The 16,838-nt window shown below is 38.4% G+C and overlaps 2 protein-coding genes across 2 annotated transcripts; both read right to left on the bottom strand.

Annotated features, from left to right (window-relative positions):
* Positions 1 to 6,473: 6,473 nt before the first annotated feature.
* LOC133520119 (uncharacterized) lies at positions 6,474 to 10,291 on the bottom strand. Its single transcript, XM_061854484.1, has one exon. The coding sequence runs from the start codon at positions 10,236 to 10,238 to the stop codon at positions 6,996 to 6,998; it is 3,243 nt and encodes a 1,080-aa protein (XP_061710468.1). The 5' UTR covers positions 10,239 to 10,291; the 3' UTR covers positions 6,474 to 6,995.
* A 1,483-nt stretch (positions 10,292 to 11,774) lies between these two features.
* LOC133519974 (LETM1 domain-containing protein 1) lies at positions 11,775 to 16,831 on the bottom strand. Its single transcript, XM_061854233.1, has 4 exons — positions 16,568 to 16,831; positions 15,233 to 15,589; positions 14,056 to 14,344; positions 11,775 to 13,433 (listed from the first exon to the last, which is right to left on the bottom strand). The coding sequence occupies exons 1-4, from the start codon at positions 16,666 to 16,668 to the stop codon at positions 13,110 to 13,112; spliced, it is 1,071 nt and encodes a 356-aa protein (XP_061710217.1). The 5' UTR covers positions 16,669 to 16,831; the 3' UTR covers positions 11,775 to 13,109.
* Between the last annotated feature and the right edge of the window lie 7 nt (positions 16,832 to 16,838).

Here is a 16,838-nt window from a genome sequence, read left to right as displayed (position 1 = left end):
CATCGGAACAAACAACATCACATTTACGCCTCGCGCCTAAAATCTGACGGCTCCTGTGCTGCCTCCTACAGTTCATGCACGCTCCCTATAGGTAAAACGTTTCGTACATTGACCGCCTGTTGCTATCTCTATTGCACTCACATAATTATATTGCTGTCACGCCCATAATGCCGGTTGTCAATGTCACTGTGCGAGCTTGGCAGCAATATAATTTTGCGCGTGCAATAGAGATACCAACAAGCGGGTCAATGTACGAAAATATATCTGGAAAGCGTCTCTGCTTTATCAAATGCTGAATAAACCAACTTATTCTAATCTAAAATAAATTTGTCTAGTCGTTTTACAATGCTCGATGCTATGTTGTTTACTTATTTTGTTTTAAAAATGAAAAATATTTTTTTTGTTTTGTTTGAGCTGTCCATTTTATTGTCAATTAAGATTTTTTTTTATATATTTATATTTTCATTTGAACAATTTAATTATTTGACTAAAATATATAAATATCATAATCTGTACGTATGAAACAATTTAATTTTTTCTATTTTAATTATACCAAAATGGTATCGGCAGAAGAGTTGAAATGATTTTTTGGTCAATTTAAGCTTCGGTACGAGAATATAACACTAAATTCAAAATTTCGGTGTCATAAATGACTATCATGTATGTAGTTGTTGTAGGTTGGTATGACCTACTGGTACCGATACCTATTTATTTTAGTTCTTTTCCATAAAGTTATAATTTTAAGGCCTGCACAACGAGCTCGTGCGCGTTGTAATTTACAAATCCTTTTGAGAGAAGACACACCGCTTGCGTGACGTGTGCGTGCACGACTCCATTATTTTAGCGCACAGGCACGTGCACGTCTGCGCACAGGCAGCCGGTGTGCTCTGTGCTTAAGGGAGTAATTCGCTTTGCATCGTGGCATAATATGTATATCCAAATGCAGATGCATTATACACGGTGTAACATGGGGAAACGAAAGATTTTAACAGTGTATTCCTGATCACATTTAGAGACTAAAATGTCATATAAACTACTGGATTTTAGTTTAAGAGTTAATACCAATAAAAAAAAAATATTTTTGTAACTTAGTGCGAAACGCCTTTTTTATGGCGATGATGCCATTATGGGGCGTAGTCTAAATGTCCTTATTGATACATGTCAAAAAGTGACAAGTAACCTTTCCAAAATAGGTTTTACAAAAAAAAAAAAACGTTTTGTGTGTACAAGTACATTTAAAAATTTAAAAAAAATTAAGAAAAAATATTTTTTGCAAAATTTACTTAAACTCATGTAAAAAAAATCCTTCTTGTAGCCTCACAAGTGCGTAGTTAAAATCTTTCGGGTTCCTAGTGGTACACCGTGTATATGTGGGGAGGTCTGTGACGTGTGTTTGAGTGTATGGTCAAAACTATACGGAGCCCATTTGAGGCATCATATTGAGGTAAAAATATTGTTTTTTAAAATATGCTTTATTTAAAAAAAAAAATACAATATTGTTTCTGTTACGGCTTCAGAAATGCCTAGTTGAAATGACACATTTAATAGTGCAATCTTCTCAGCGAAATAGTTCTTAAGATGTATGTAGATAGTAATTTAACGACCTTTTTATTTTGTTTATATTTAGACAAATATTCATTGTTTAATGGAATAATACTAATTTAACGACTTTTTTGTTTTGTTTATATTTAGACATTTAAATATATGGATTATTTAATGAAATTAGTAGTATTGGTATAATTCGAAAACGGGATTATTTTGTAAATAACAAATATCTACTAAAATTACAAGCATTTTCTGTCGTACAGCAAGCAAGATGCCTCGGTAAACGTTGCGGTTGCGTAAGTTTTGCCAAAGAGAATTAAGAAGACAGAGTGCTCACTCCATACAACGGTTTTGTTACCAAAAATACTATTATTTTCGTAGTCTACATCTAGCGTCAAGTAGCGGAACTCTCAGTATATATTTTCCGCTAATGTTATAACCAGAGTAACCGGAACTCTACTTTCAACACCTACGCTTACTCTGGTTATAATATTAGCTGAAAATCGATGAGCATTAGACTTTTTGTTTGCCGCGACATCTATTGTCGAGTAGCAATACTGAGAGTTCCGCTACTTGACGCTTGATGTAGATTACGAGAATAATAGTATTGTTGGTAACAAAACCGTTGTATGCAGTGAGCACTCTTTGTCTTCTTAATTCTCTTTGGTTTTGCCAAATACCATGGTTTACCTGGTAGATATAATAAGTGATTTTAAAAATAATCCCGATTTTGAAGTAACTCGATGTACAGTCAAGGTATTAAATATCGTTACGGACAAAGTGACAAAAATATGTACACACTACCTTAATATATCGGCAATAAGGTCGTGTATACATATTTTTGGCACTTTATCCGTTTCGGTATTTAATACCTTGACTGTACCTTAAATGTATCAGTGTTAATTATAATCAATACATGTCAACCAATTTTTATTAAACAGTATGACAGCTGAAATGTATGGCGCTGTATGGCTACTGCGCCATATGTTGATTGCGCTGGTTTGTTAATCTCCCGGTTCTACCATTTCATCTCTATACTATTGTACCTCAGTGGCAGCAGTTCTTAAATACGAAGGACAGTAAGGAATATTAAGCGAAACTCTGCGTAGGGGGCGCCACTCCACAATCTGAGGGTCTACCGCGAAACAATAAAAATCGAGATTTCGTTATTTAACCTCTCTATCACTCTTGCATATTCGAGCGCTGAAGAGGCAGATAACTACATTTAAATTTTCGCGTTTCCCGGTAGGCCCCTTGTAAACAAACCGCTTTGATGCATCAATGTTTATTATCTGTGAAAAGTTGTCAAGAACAAAGGCACTGAGGGCCTACCGCGAACCACGTTCGACGTGTTGCCTCTCTGTCGCACTTGTGAATTCGTACGTAAGTGTGACAGGGAGGCAGCACGTCGAACGTGGTTCGCGGTAGGCCTTCGGTATAGCACAGTATGTGTAAGTTACTCTATGGTTTCCGAAAGGCGCTAGTGCTGCACTCTGGCGGCAGAACATTGCAGTAATACTCCCTGTTTAATAAACTATATCTAAAAAACGTTATATTTTCAAGAATGTTTCCTTTTATTGCATAATTTCAAAGCGGTTCGACTCAGATACTTTCAGTATCACACGGAATTTAGTTTTAAATTATTGGAATTATATTTTAATTAATAGATTTCAATATATGATTATTCTAATGAATTGATGTATCTGATATTATCATTTATTTATTATCTGTAACATGCTGCTGTTACGTGTAGCGCGAATTATTCTCAAATTTTATTATTAATTTGTTAATTAAAGTATGAATGCAATTAATAATTATTTGCGATTAAATGTTTAACTCGAATGTTTTATTATTATAGCAGAATAATTATTACTTGTTGTTAACTGGCTCTAATCAAGAAATTTTAATTTGTTATCAATACCTAATTCTTTCCAGAATAGTTAATAGAATAAATAACATTAGCTCATTTGAATGTGATTTAGATGTTGTAAGGTTTTAAGGCTCATTTAGGTGTTTTGATGTTTCACGAAGAGATATTAACCTTATAACCGCTTACAATTTTTCTTCGAGCGTGCTTGTGTCGCCGCCGGTACACACGAAGTTTTGTCTTGTTTATTAGCCGGCCCAATGAATATTGTATGTCATATATCAGACTACGGCGGTTAAAAGGTTAAGCATAAAACTACTCGTTACATCTATAACCTGTGCTCTTTCAACAACATATATGCATGTTTTATAGATATTCGTGTCACATAGTAAATAGAGTTCGTCTTAAGCTAATTTTCCACCGAAAAGAACAAAGTGAGTGTGTCATTGCAATTGTCATGCAGAGTTAGTTTGGTCCGACTCTAAGAGGTAGTCGAATGAATGTTTAATAAAGCAGACGCGTTCCATAGGTATTAAACTAAATTACACGTTTTGATTTTGGTACAGTTGAGAGTACAGAGTTTGGTACAAGATTTCTACAGGCGGGTCAATGTACAGTCGCCATCTGATATATCGGAGCGACCGAGGTCCTCATAAATATCTGAACATACACTCTAACGCCTTGACAATAGAGGCGTGTTCAGATATTTGTGAGCACCTGGGCCGCCCCGATATATCTGATGGCGACTGTACATTGACCCACCTGTAGAAATCTTTATTGCACTCACATAACTATATTGCTGTCCCGCCCATGATGCCGGTTGTCAATGTCACTGTGCCAACTTGACAGCAATATAATTAACCCTTTACCAGGCTGACAGTTCAAAAATGACAATCGAATGTCAGTCTTACTCATCGAAAATAGAACACATGTTTGAACTAGTTTGAAGAGCCGCATGTGGGAAATTTAGCCTGGTAAAGGGTTAAATAGTACATTACGATACAAGTGCGAAAAATAGGAAATTCGAAACGAGTGGCGATAAATTAAAACACGACCGAAGGGAGTGTTTTAAATCGACACGAGTTGCGAATTACCTATTCGCACATGTATCGTACAACGTTTTACAGTACATATAGCCATTTAAATGTTCGACACAGTAACGTAATATGCTAGTTTTCGCACTAGTGCTATAAAGTAGCACCATATGTACTGTAAAAGCCATTTATTTATTTTATATAAAGCCATTTAGGGGGAAAATATATATAATTATTCGCGTGCAATAGAGATAGCAACAGGTGGATCAATGTACGAATATCTACTTGGAAAGCGTTTCTTATTAAAAATATAAAATGTCTCCCGCATTATAATTATAAACGACCTAAAATTGTTAAAAAATATTGTTTTATTGACATTTAATGTTCAACTATTAGTTTAGTCATTCCACATCCTGTACACGTATAAAATACATGTTTAAAAATTATTAAATGATATGTTAGTAAATAGTGTTATTTTACGTCAAGTTTTCTGTGAGCCTAACACTATCAGTAATAAGACATTAACCCTTTTCCAGGCATAGTACGATTTATCGACCACATACGAGGGTCATGCCAAAAGAAATTAGATACTCAAAAGTTACCGACTTTATTCTTTATTACAGCTATCTATTTTTTCGAAGTAGTCACCGTGAACACGTATACACTTTTCCATCCGTCTAAACCACTTAGAAAATACCGATGACCACTCTTCTTTAGATACCTCAGAAATTTCATAATTATACGCAGCCAGGGCATCTTCTTTGTTCTCAAATCGCCTTCCTTTTAATTTTTCTTTAATTTTGGGAAATAAGTAAAAATCGCAAGGGGCTAGGTCGGGGGAATATGGCGGGTGGGGCAAGATAGTCACGTTTTTTGAGCTGAAATAGTCAAGTGTTCTAGCAGAAGTGTGAGGGGCAGCGTTGTCATGGTGCCAGAGCAGGTGCTGAGTTCCCGATTTCGGCCGCTTGTCACACCAAGCTGACAGTACTCTGGGGGCACAAACTGTCACATACCATTCAGAGTTGACTGTCCTTTGATCTTCTAGCACTATCGTAGCAATATGTCCCGTCTTGCAGAAAAATGAGGCAATCATTTGTTTTTGTGTACTTCGGGTTCGGCGACATTTTGTTGGCGTCGGCTCATCTTCAAAACACCATACTGTGGACTGCCGCTTTGTTTCGGGGTCGTAGTTATATAGCCATGTTTCGTCACCTGTAAGTATATCATATACATTTTTTTTTCTCGCCAGCGTCGAATTTATCTATCATAAATTTGCACCAATCTACGCGGCGGTCTTTTTGCAAATCGGTGAGTTTGTGCGGCACCCATCTTGAACAACGCTTATGAAGGGCCAGATGATAATGAATTATAGTTTGCAATGCTGCTGATCCAATACCCAGCTCACGCTCGAGCTCTGCATATGTAATTCGTCGGTTCGCACGAACATTTTTTTCCACAGCCTGTACGTTTTCTTGAGTGACTGCGGTTGGCGGCCGTCCGGTCTTCGCCTCATCTTCAAAGGTCTCTCGTCCCCTTTTAAATTCAGCAAACCAATTAAAAACAGTTGCACGTGAACAAGCAGACTCGCCAAAAGTTGAAACTAAAAGTTCAAAACACTCTTGAGGTTTTAAACCTTTTTTAAAATCATAATAAATCATAACACGAAAATCACGTCGAGTGAGCTCCATTGTTGCGAAAATTTCCCTCCAAAATTACCCAGAAAAAAAATAATTAAAAAGGAATCCTAACATTTTCCGAGTGTTCCATATTTGAATTTATTAGCAAATAACCTACCTTTACAATGGTGTATAACTGGCCAGTATCGATCAAATGACCATAGAGTATCTAACTTCTTTTGGCATGACCCTCGTACGCGCCATTAGAATTACAACTTAAGCATTCGGAATTAAGGTTCAAATTAGATTACACTTTCAGGAAATGTTACTTGTCTTCAAATGAATCATCAAAGCTGGATTAATTGGAATACATTTGATTTTTTTGGGAAAACCATGTAGATTGGTGCGGGCTGGAAAAGGATTAAATAATCTGTTAGGAACTTTAATTAACTAATAGTAGTTTATGTGACTACTACATAATGAAAGGCATTAAAATACGAGCGTGGGTGTATGATGTCAGCGGCCGATCGTAAGATTATTTCTGGACAATATGCTTTTCGGGCATTTGAAGCAACCTAACGAATCCATCCTACCTATCTATTGGTTTAATGTGACCACCGCCAAAACATTACTCAAGAACATTACGATCTGTCTGATCTTACGATCAGCCGCCGGCAGTGATACGCGCTGAAATACTTCCAATGACACTTGACATCATTCCGATTATGGTCGCACTTTTGATATTTAACAGGCAATCTTGTACAGTCAGCGTCAAATACTTTGTAGCAGTCAAAGTGGCCAAATAGTTCGGTACACCATACTAAATATATGGTGTACCGAACTATTTGGCCACTTTGGTTGCTACAAAGTATTTGACGCTGACTGTACATTGTACATCTGGCTTAAATAAATTAACAATCCGATCAGATGTCACTAATCATTACTCTTGAGTTTCTGAAACCTCTCTAGCACCTTTCGCGCAGGAGACTGATCCACAAAAGTCGAAGACTTGATAGTAAGTAACTTTGAGTTCTGCATACTAGAACCGATAACTCTTTTTCTAATTCTCTTCGACCTAATGCCTCTCGACATCAATAATCTGGAGCATAACACCCGTGGGCTCGCCGTCTCGGTAGAAGAAGACGTCAAGTAAGGCCTAGGAGTGATGTTGGAACCATGTCTTGGAGAGCTGACATAGCAAGGTTCGCATCTGAACAAATCTGGGACTTGGTCTTCGGAACTTTGGATAGCTGGCACCGACTCGCGGCTACAAGAACTGCTATCCAGCTCCTCCATCATACCTTGAGGTTCTTGGGCCGCCACGCTTTCTTTGCTTCTCGCTTCCTTCTTCTTTTTCGCTTTTCGCCTCGCTCTGGCTTTAGCTATCTCGGCCGCGCTCTGAGACCCGATCAGGTGGATGTTCTGGTCTATATAATCGCATATAGCCTCGGCTTCCTCTTCAGGAGTTAGGTGCCGGTCGCGATAGTATCCATACCCGTTCTTAATGTCTTCTAAAGCTTCCACGAACATCCATGCTAAAGTTCCTATTATAAGCATCAATGTTGTCACCAAAGCAATGGCTGTGATAGTGTCAGGAGATGAAAGTCTTTCTGGAACCTTTCCTAGGACGCCGTATGTGACTATGTTGTGTGTCCATCGCTTGCTGTGCGAGCGGCATGTGTAAAAACCTCTCAAAAGCCGCTCATTATCGGCTGACGCTATAAGCCTTAGTACTCTACCGTCGTCAATAGAACGGGCTGTTTTAGTACTGATCAAATTGTGTATAATTGTGTCTAGGAATAGCCAATGTGCTATGTTAAGTGGCAAGCCCAATCGTGCATGCAGACATGTCAGATTTAGTCGGTTGGAGAATCCCCAAGCGACTTCGTGGTAAAAGCCCGAGACGCTCGCAGTCCGTGAGGACAGATGTGCCCCGTCTCTCCTGCTTCTCTCCATACTAAGCTTGTGTAAATCTTGCATTTCCCCATTTACAACAATCAGAGCTAAGACGCCTGAAAATGATACGGCATCATTAACGACTTGTTTGTACTCATAAGGTATACTTCCTACGAAGAATTCGTCGTCGCAAAGAGGCAATATTACATTTTCGCTTTGTTTGTAAAGATCTTCATCGGAATAATTTTCTGCTTTCGGAATCGGGCTTGTACTACTTGTTTTGAAAAAACTTCCGAAATTACACGTTTTGATCTTCCTTTGGAATCTATTTTTCTTTTCTAAAACAGCGTATATGCGTTCACCGTTATTTATTGTCGTTTCCACTGACGAAGCATATCTTTGCTTCATTACTATTATATCCAGCCATTCGTCAGGATAGTAATTCACAGATCCGGAGCTTTCTGTTCGAGACCCGTGAAAACTAACCTGTAACTTTAGTCTCATGTTCTGCAGAGACAAATGTAACCAACTATTCTTACTTCCATCTCGCAAGAAAACCAAAGTTCCAGATACTCCTTTAGGTTTCACTGTTAGCTCCAACTGCCATTCAACCGGGTTCTGGAAACATGGCAGTCTCAAATAATAATCGGAATCAAGGGTCAGAAAACCTTCCTCGATGTTGCCTTCATCAAAAACTACGTTACGAATCGAGGCGGGATAAAAATCCGATCTAGGTCGCTCGGGTCGAATTAAGCCCATCGGAATAAAATTCACTACGACTTCTTGAATTTCTCCATGTAATTTTTCACCTATAAAAATATTCATATTATCATTAGCTAAGTCTGGATAACAAGAGAAAGTGCTTTTGATAGAGATGTGAGCATCGTCAAGTCTTAATGATACCTCGTTGTTAGTTATAGTAACTAAGACGTTGTGCCAAACTGCCGGTTCTATAGCCGACGGGGAACATACTCTATGCAAGTTACACGTTTTTGTAATTTCACTCGCATCTAGACAAACTAGCCACTTTTGAAGACTTAGTCTCACTAAAGGGTTTCGTAGCTCGCCACGTCGCACCAAGGTGCCATAAGGGGACAGTGGTAAGAACCTTATGTATAAATGGAAAAAAGTTGAGCTTTTTTTCTTGAAATTGTAGTTGAGGAAGGAATCTCCGTTTAGGACAGCGATGACGTGTGAGAAAGTGGTGCACGGGCTGAGGTGGCAGGAGTCTATGTCAGTTTTAGGCCCTTCGCAAGGCGCGCCGCCGCCGGCGGGCACGGGCCGAGTGCAGGTTCGGTAGCGGATCCGTCGGCCGGCGCCGCAGGTCCGCGAGCACGGCCCCCAGATGCCCCATCCGGACCACCCGCCGTCGAGCACACACTCTGAGTTCTTACAGACTTGTAGTTCGTCGTGCTGTCCCTGGCACTGCGTTCCCCACGTGCCGGCGATCTGCCGCCTACTTTTCTCTTCGCAAACCCTTCGACGTCTCCTCGCCCCGAGTCCACAAGTCTCCGAGCAGAGCGTCCACGGCTGCCATTCCCCCCACGCTGCGCCGACATTGTACATGACGTGTTCCTCTATAGCGCACTGATCGCCTTCGCAGGTCTGATTCTCTAAAGGGTTACCGGTACATTGGTGTCTCGCCGTCGAGGGTGGAGGGGAGTCGCAGCGTCGGAGCCTGTAGCGTTTGCCTTTCCCGCATCGAGCACTGCACGAGGACCACTCGCCCCAAGCGCCCCATTCGCCGGTCACTAGACAGCCCATATTCTGTTTGACACATTGTAGTGCGTTCCACAAGGCTTCCGGGTGCAGACCCCAAGTGTTGTCTTCTATGAGAGCAGCCTCTATGGCTTCGTATGGGCAGTCCATTAGCAAGCATCGTTCCATGATTGCGGGGACTATTTCGAGTTGATGCATGGCTTCCATGCGAGGCCAGTTGCCGGAAGCGAGGCGTCTGTAGTCATCCACGGTACAGTCAGTGAGAAAGCAGGATGCAGTTTCTTCATCGTGGCCTATACAAGGAGTGCCGTCGTTGGAGGGGGGCGGGTTTTCGCACTGTCTGGTGCGGATTTGGACGCCCATGCTGTCGCAGGGACCGCGGCACGGGGACCAGGGAGCCCAGCTCGACCAGCCTCCATCCACGGGACAGTCAGCGTCTTTTATAATTCCTAATTGACACTCGATGAACCATATTTCTTGCGGACGTTTGCTGTGTGGTTTTGACGCTGTGATGAATTTTAAATAAATGAAGAGCAGAGAGAGCAGTAAGTTTTTAAGCATTCTTGTTATTTTTCAACCGCGATGATTTGTTGACGATTTCAGCGATTGAAAACGCTTAAAGACTTCTTGACATTAATTTGTCAGTTGTAGTTTTTTTTTTATCAGGAAGACAAAATGAAAAAATAACGGATAGAGTATGTGCGGAAAGAGAAGAGTCGTGGAATGTTTAAATTCCCATGCGTCCCACGACTCTTCTCTTTCCGCACAAATTTTAGCAAAGAATATAAATAATATAAGCAGGTCAATAGATTTTTTGTTATTTGCATGCCATATTGATCCGACTTTAAAATCCTCTGAGTACCTACATCTTTTTCATATTTCAATAGCTAATATTTATAACTTGATAATTATATTACAAAAATTGTACAAATTCTTACCATTAAAACTAAATATGAATTCGCAGGATGTCGCCATGAAATAGAATTAACGGTCTTATTAAGTATGGAAGGTGGAGGTAAGGAATTAAATCTCCATATATCAAAAAGTGTCATCAAAAAACCTTAATAGGTGGCGCTACTATACCTAGAACACTTGACAAAAAATTCAAGTCATAAACAGCGCACTTCACTCCGTCAATATCGCCTAGGTTCTTTTGAGGTTCTTAGCTACTCAAGTGCTACTCTGGAGAGATTTGGAACTATTATTTATATCTGACAGCTGGACACTTGCAACAGTTCTACCATAAGAGATTTCACTCCTTTTAAATCCACACTCCATAGTCTTAAGTTTGCAGGGCAGAAGCATATTTAAGGTCAGGGCGGCTAACGGGAAATAGAAATTCGTCAATTGCGGGCATTCTTCTCTGTCACTCTAATTACGTGTTAGTGAGAGTAAAAGAGAAAGATCCCCGCAAATTGCGTATTTCGGTTTTCGCGGTAGGCCCCCAGAACACACCGTCTGCGTGTGTAGACGTGCACATTCCATTTTATTTTAGGTCCAAAATAGGTTAGTGACAGTATGTCTGAGCCAAAAAATACAATACTCACTAGAGGCTACTCTTACAGATGTGCAAGTTGTGGCAAGTTACCAAAGAGTTAGAAAAGTCATCGGAAATTTCATGTACATTTTTCATGAAATAAAGGAAACCTTCATTTTGGAAATAGAGAATTTCGATTCCCAAGAATACGTCAAGTTTCCGAAATTCTGCCATGTGCAAATTTCGCAAATATTACCGGTCGGACCAAAGAGCATATAATCACTACGTTTTAGGTCGGACCTGCCCGCGTAACCAACATGCCAATCGTTCACGCTCCTTAACGTAGCGTAGTCATCTCTACTATCACTTTACTCTTTGTCTATCACTCTTTCATATAAGTGCGACAGTGACTATTGCGTTTCATTCGCTATGGAGCGTTGAAGAAGAAGACCGTAGAGTCTTTGTTAGAGAAGCTGACCGGTGGCACAGCTCACTCTAACAAAGACTCTACGGCCTACGCTTGGTAAAATATTTGTTTTGTATATTATAACATTTCACGCGCCCCTTTTTACCCCACAGAACAATTGAATTAGATTTGACTTATTAAATAAATAAACCAGTAAATTAAACATATTTATTTTCATAACAGCAACTCTTAGAGTGGTTAGTGGTTTAGAACCAACTAATAAATTAGTTATGACAAATCACAAAATAAATATTATATGACTAAACTTGCAAAGCAAGCTTTTATCGATATACGGTCATTAGGGCCATGCATTAGGCTCATTTCTAGAATAATAAAAAATGGTAATTGTTTACAAATAGGCATTCAAAGTTAACAAAAAAAAATGCTTTTATTAAGTGGCATTCAAAATAGGCTTAAGTAGGCTAACAGTTTGAAAACTAACGAAAATCAAAGTACCTAACTTTATATTTTTATGATATTCTCATAAAATATACTTAATAAAACGTCAGTCTAGTCTCATTAATTCTGAATCATCTAAATACGGTTAAGGGTGCTAGCATTCACATTAGGGCCTGAGGGGCCTACCGCGAAAACCGAAATTCTCAAATTACGGGGATCTTTCTCTTTTACTCTCACTAAGACATAATTAGAGTGACAGGTAAAAATGCCGGCAATTGACGAACTTCGATTTTCGCGGTTATAGCCCTGTTTACACACTGATTTGGGTTTATCGCGTGTTCATACATTTGCTACTTGCGTTAGTGGCTAATTTATGAGCTCGCAATAAACTAACCAATGTGTAAACAGGCCCCAATGTGAAGACACTTATTCCGCAGCGAAAGAGTTACCCGTATTGGTCTCATAGATATACATTATAATTTATAATGGACGTGTAATAATCTAATAATATTCGAATCGAGTCTATAAAACTGTGCTTAACTTTTTTACCCTTTTTGTAAATTTTCGCATTTTACATTATTATACATTTTATAGAGCATATTTACTTATCAATTAATGAAAAACAAGGAAATAAAAAAAATCTAAAAATGGTTAACATTTTTAAAACAAACATATATTATTATTTTTTAATTTGCTATTTTAATAAACAAAATTCTTCGGTTTTCGATATTTGGAAGATATTACTACTTTTAAGGCCAGAGAAAAGTACCTAAATAACACAGATTGTGTGTTTGCTTTTCATACACTTTAGTATGATTTATTCCTTAGATGCGCGAAGTATCAATTCTCACACTAAGTGACAACAATATTCACTTCAAATTAAGAATAAGCACTAGTTTCAGTATCAATATCGATACTTCATGCATTATTGGTCAAATACGTCGTACCTACCGAAGTTTTGATCTTGAAAAGAATGGTCTGAACTGAACATAGCAATTTTTAGAATACTGTCAGGTACAATCACTCATGCTAAGTAATACATACATATCATACAGTACCATCAAAACTATCACACCAACACCAAAGACCACTAATATATCAACATCCAATTCTGTGGATGATTATACGCTAACAATATAGGACAGTGCAGCAGCAGCGAATAAGTACTTTTATCAACATGTTGCGATATCGACAGCCACTTCTCTAACCACTTCCTCATGTCTTTGTTAGTCAAATGGCTACTGTTAAGGCCGCGCAAGTGGCAGGCGTATCTTAAGGATTCGGTTGGTAGCTCGTCGACGCCTCCTTCGCGGAGGATCGCTTGGTCGAGCTGGAGGAGCATGAACGCTTTGTGCTTGAGTTTGGAGACCCGGAGAATACCGCGCCGTTGGCCGTACATTTTTAGTAAGTGACCCTGGAAAGTAAAGTAATAGTGATAATAGTAGTAATAGTGAAGTGTGATGACTTTAAAATAAGGTCTCATTGTTTACAAAGGTAACGTTAAATTTAGTAATATACTTATAGATTACTTCAGAATATGGGATATTTTAGAAAGTCATGGCAAAGCATGACGAGTTGTGGCAGAAACGAACTCGCAGAGCTGCTGGACCACCCCGGGAGTCAAGACACATCTGTGATTGATGTGGCAAGAAATGCCCATCGGCTATTGGTCTATAGTCATTCCAGTTGATGTAGGCTGTAGACTACTTCCTCAAAATACCTCAGTAGGTGCTGCAACTATCATCCGTTTTAGACAGGCAGCTGATGCTGGTACGTCTAAATTAAAGTTCACTTAGCATGATCACTGATTAGATTTGAATTCCATCATAAGTCAATTTTGGTATTGGTATTCGCGGGCTTGGTTTCCGCAACTCGACGTCGTAATTCGCCCCTATTTTGCGTGATGGTGGGTTGTCGGCACTACTCTTGCCAATTGCAAAAATAAGTCCATTTTAAAGTTGTACTGAGACAGATGCTGCCAGTCCCATTTGTCTATGACGAAAACAAGGAATCAACAAGTGTCATTATATACTTACTGTGTGTGTATAGGTCAAACTATTCAGACTATAAGGCTCCTTCTCAAACAGTTCCTTACACGCCAGAATCTCTAGCGCCGTCGGATGGACTCCCGATCCTAACAGCCCAATAACCCTCGCCCATTTATCCTTCAAATCGCTGTCAGGGATAGAGTCCAATTTTGCCTGCAGTGCTCTGAATACAGGCTTGTTGTTTCTGAGTCGTTCTGTCAACTCCTGTGTGGTGAATTCGGCGCGTTGCTGGATCGACCAGAAGTGTGAGCAGAGAAGTGTTCTTGGTTTGAGAAAGCTGGAAAATTCGTAATAATTAATTTCTAATTGTGCCGATTTAATTTTTTTGTTCTTTATATCGTTTAATTTAAATATTTGGTGTATATATGAAACTCCCTTATAAACCCCTTATTTTTATGATTCTAGCGTATTTTATATCATATATTTTGATTTTTAATGTAAAATGAAATTAAAGACTAAAAAAAATAGAGCAAATCTTCCAAAATCATTGATAGTTTCATAAATTGCGAGCATTAATACATCGGAAATCAATCTTATATCAAAGGCAACAAAACCACTGTTGACAAGTGTAATAAATAGATAGGCAAGGCTGCATATGACAAGTTTGTGACTATGTGCAAAGTAAATTTCGCTATCAATAAACTCAATTATAATTAAGGATTTGAGTCATTCAACGCACAGCTCCCGTGCTGTCGCGCGTAAACAAGATGAAATCGGAAAAGTTATGACAGTTTTGTCTTACGTTATCACACTGATGTGAATTCGTACGTGCTCTGGTGTATGAGCATGAAAGCGCTATGCATGTATATGGCGATGTCCCACTCGCACATCAGAACAATGTGAGGATTCACATCCAATGTGCAAACCACCTTAGTGACTAAGTGGTTTTCCTAGACTTTTTAAAGACCACGCAAAACTATGCAAATGTCACAATAGTTCACTAAAGATGCAATTGATGATTCATTAATACAATTTTATTCCCCCAATTATATCAGTATTGCCCAACAAGTATGACCTAGGTCTATAATAGTTATAATTTACAATTCTCTTGTTGCATATATTCCCTTATGATCGATTTTTCTACTTTAATAATATAGCAGTACAATAGATAAGGATGCAGTTGTCTGTCTTAGCCTAATATAAAAGTCTTTAAAAAAATACTTACGCTAAAGGAAATATCACATAGTTCCCAAAAGGTATGGCGGACAATATCAACACCGGTGCTATCCGCAGCATGTCTGAAGGCATTTTCTGGTACAGTTCAATATCCTGCCGACTCATATTGCTGAAGCCCTGCTCCCTAGCCACTTTAATCCGTAAACCAATATATGTCTTCAAATCTTTCAGGAAATCCTTAATGCCAACGCTGAATACTCTGTACATTTGCATGGCTCTCGGAAATCTGGTTTCCAGCACTTTAGTGTAACCTTTGACATATTGGATGTATCGTTCGACAATGTATGTTCGTAATTTCTCATTTTTGAATTGGTTGCCATGTTTTGGGTTCTCTAGAGTGATGAATCTGGAAATGGAATTCAAGCAAAGGTTACAAGACATAGTCAAAAACATAATTTAACATCATATCAAGACAGAAGCAAGATCTATGAAGCAGACTTCAAAAGAATATCCACAACATGCTTCGTCATCATATTATGCACCTATCCTACAAAATTAATATCCAAAACATGTTTTGCTAACAGCATACCTAGCACCTATATAATACTAAACAATAAACAAACCCACTGTGATTTTTCCTGCACCAATAGTGCCAAAAAACTGATGGCTAGATATAGTTATAGAGTTAGACCAAGTTAACTGTACAAGGCAAATATGCATGAAAATTACATTAATAATGACACCTCACTTTGTTCTGTTCAAATTGGTGCATAGTTAGTTTAGAGGGACTCAAGATAGTTTTTACAAAATATGCATTTATAATACATATTACAAGTATTATCATTTACTACCACTAGTAAAAAAAATCCAAGAAATGATTAACAAATAATTGGATTTCTATATACAACCCATACTTTTAATGTCAATACTTTTCCAGGTGTTCGAATTTGTCATATTATAAGCATCTTAAAGGTTCTCAAATTATAATTAAAGGCCTCAAACTCAACGCAGTGGCTTCGGGTACAGCCAAAATAAGTTTCTAAACTTGTATCCCCTCCCATACCTAAAGTAGTGGTGATTGCACAATAATGTTTACATTTTCATCAATCATCACCAACTGTCATATGCAAAGTAAAATTTAACTTACTTCGTTTCTAAGCGGTTCACGTAGCTTAAACTCAACTAAACTTCATACCTACATAATGACCTGGCTGGCCTTCTACAATAATAGCTGTTGTTCTATTTCCAATCCGAAATTTAAAAATAATGTCAACGAGTCCTGACAAAAACAAGTCTATTTTAAGGATATACGTAACTTGTTTATCAAATGAGGACTTGGCTTGGAAGTTGTTTACGATGTTTTACAAATGTTACAGTAACTAACCTGCAACTGTAGGATTGTTGGGTTTTACACAACAAAAGTGAGCTGGACCGGCTGCATTGAGTAACCAACCTCGATAACGTCACAACCCTATGTAAAGGCATCTAAAAAGTAATAGCTATTTTCAAAGAAAAGACTAAAACAATAACAACCGAACGTGTTTTACAAGTATTATTTTTTATTTTTTTTGTTCAGACCTTTCAGTCTGTATCGTCTGTATATAATGTTAAAATTGAAATTTGACAGTTCAGTTGACGTTTTTTTTTTTTTTAAT

The sequence above is a fragment of the Cydia pomonella genome, chromosome 1 (assembly GCF_033807575.1).
Source record: "Cydia pomonella isolate Wapato2018A chromosome 1, ilCydPomo1, whole genome shotgun sequence".
Classification (NCBI taxonomy): Eukaryota; Metazoa; Arthropoda; class Insecta; order Lepidoptera; family Tortricidae; genus Cydia; species Cydia pomonella.
Note: the sequence above shows the minus strand (reverse complement) of the source record. Positions and strands in the feature narration are given on the sequence as shown.

Coding starts and splice junctions, on each gene's coding strand:
- LOC133520119 (XM_061854484.1), bottom strand. CDS start 10,238: ATGCTTAAAAACTTACTGCTCTCTCTGCTCTTCATTTATTTAAAATTC.
- LOC133519974 (XM_061854233.1), bottom strand. CDS start 16,668: ATGCCTTTACATAGGGTTGTGACGTTATCGAGGTTGGTTACTCAATGC. Junction 15,590..16,567: donor CAACAATCCTACAGTTGCAG/GTTAGTTACTGT, acceptor TTCCATTTCCAG/ATTCATCACTCTAGAGAACC. Junction 14,345..15,232: donor TATGTGATATTTCCTTTAGC/GTAAGTATTTTT, acceptor CGAATTTTCCAG/CTTTCTCAAACCAAGAACAC.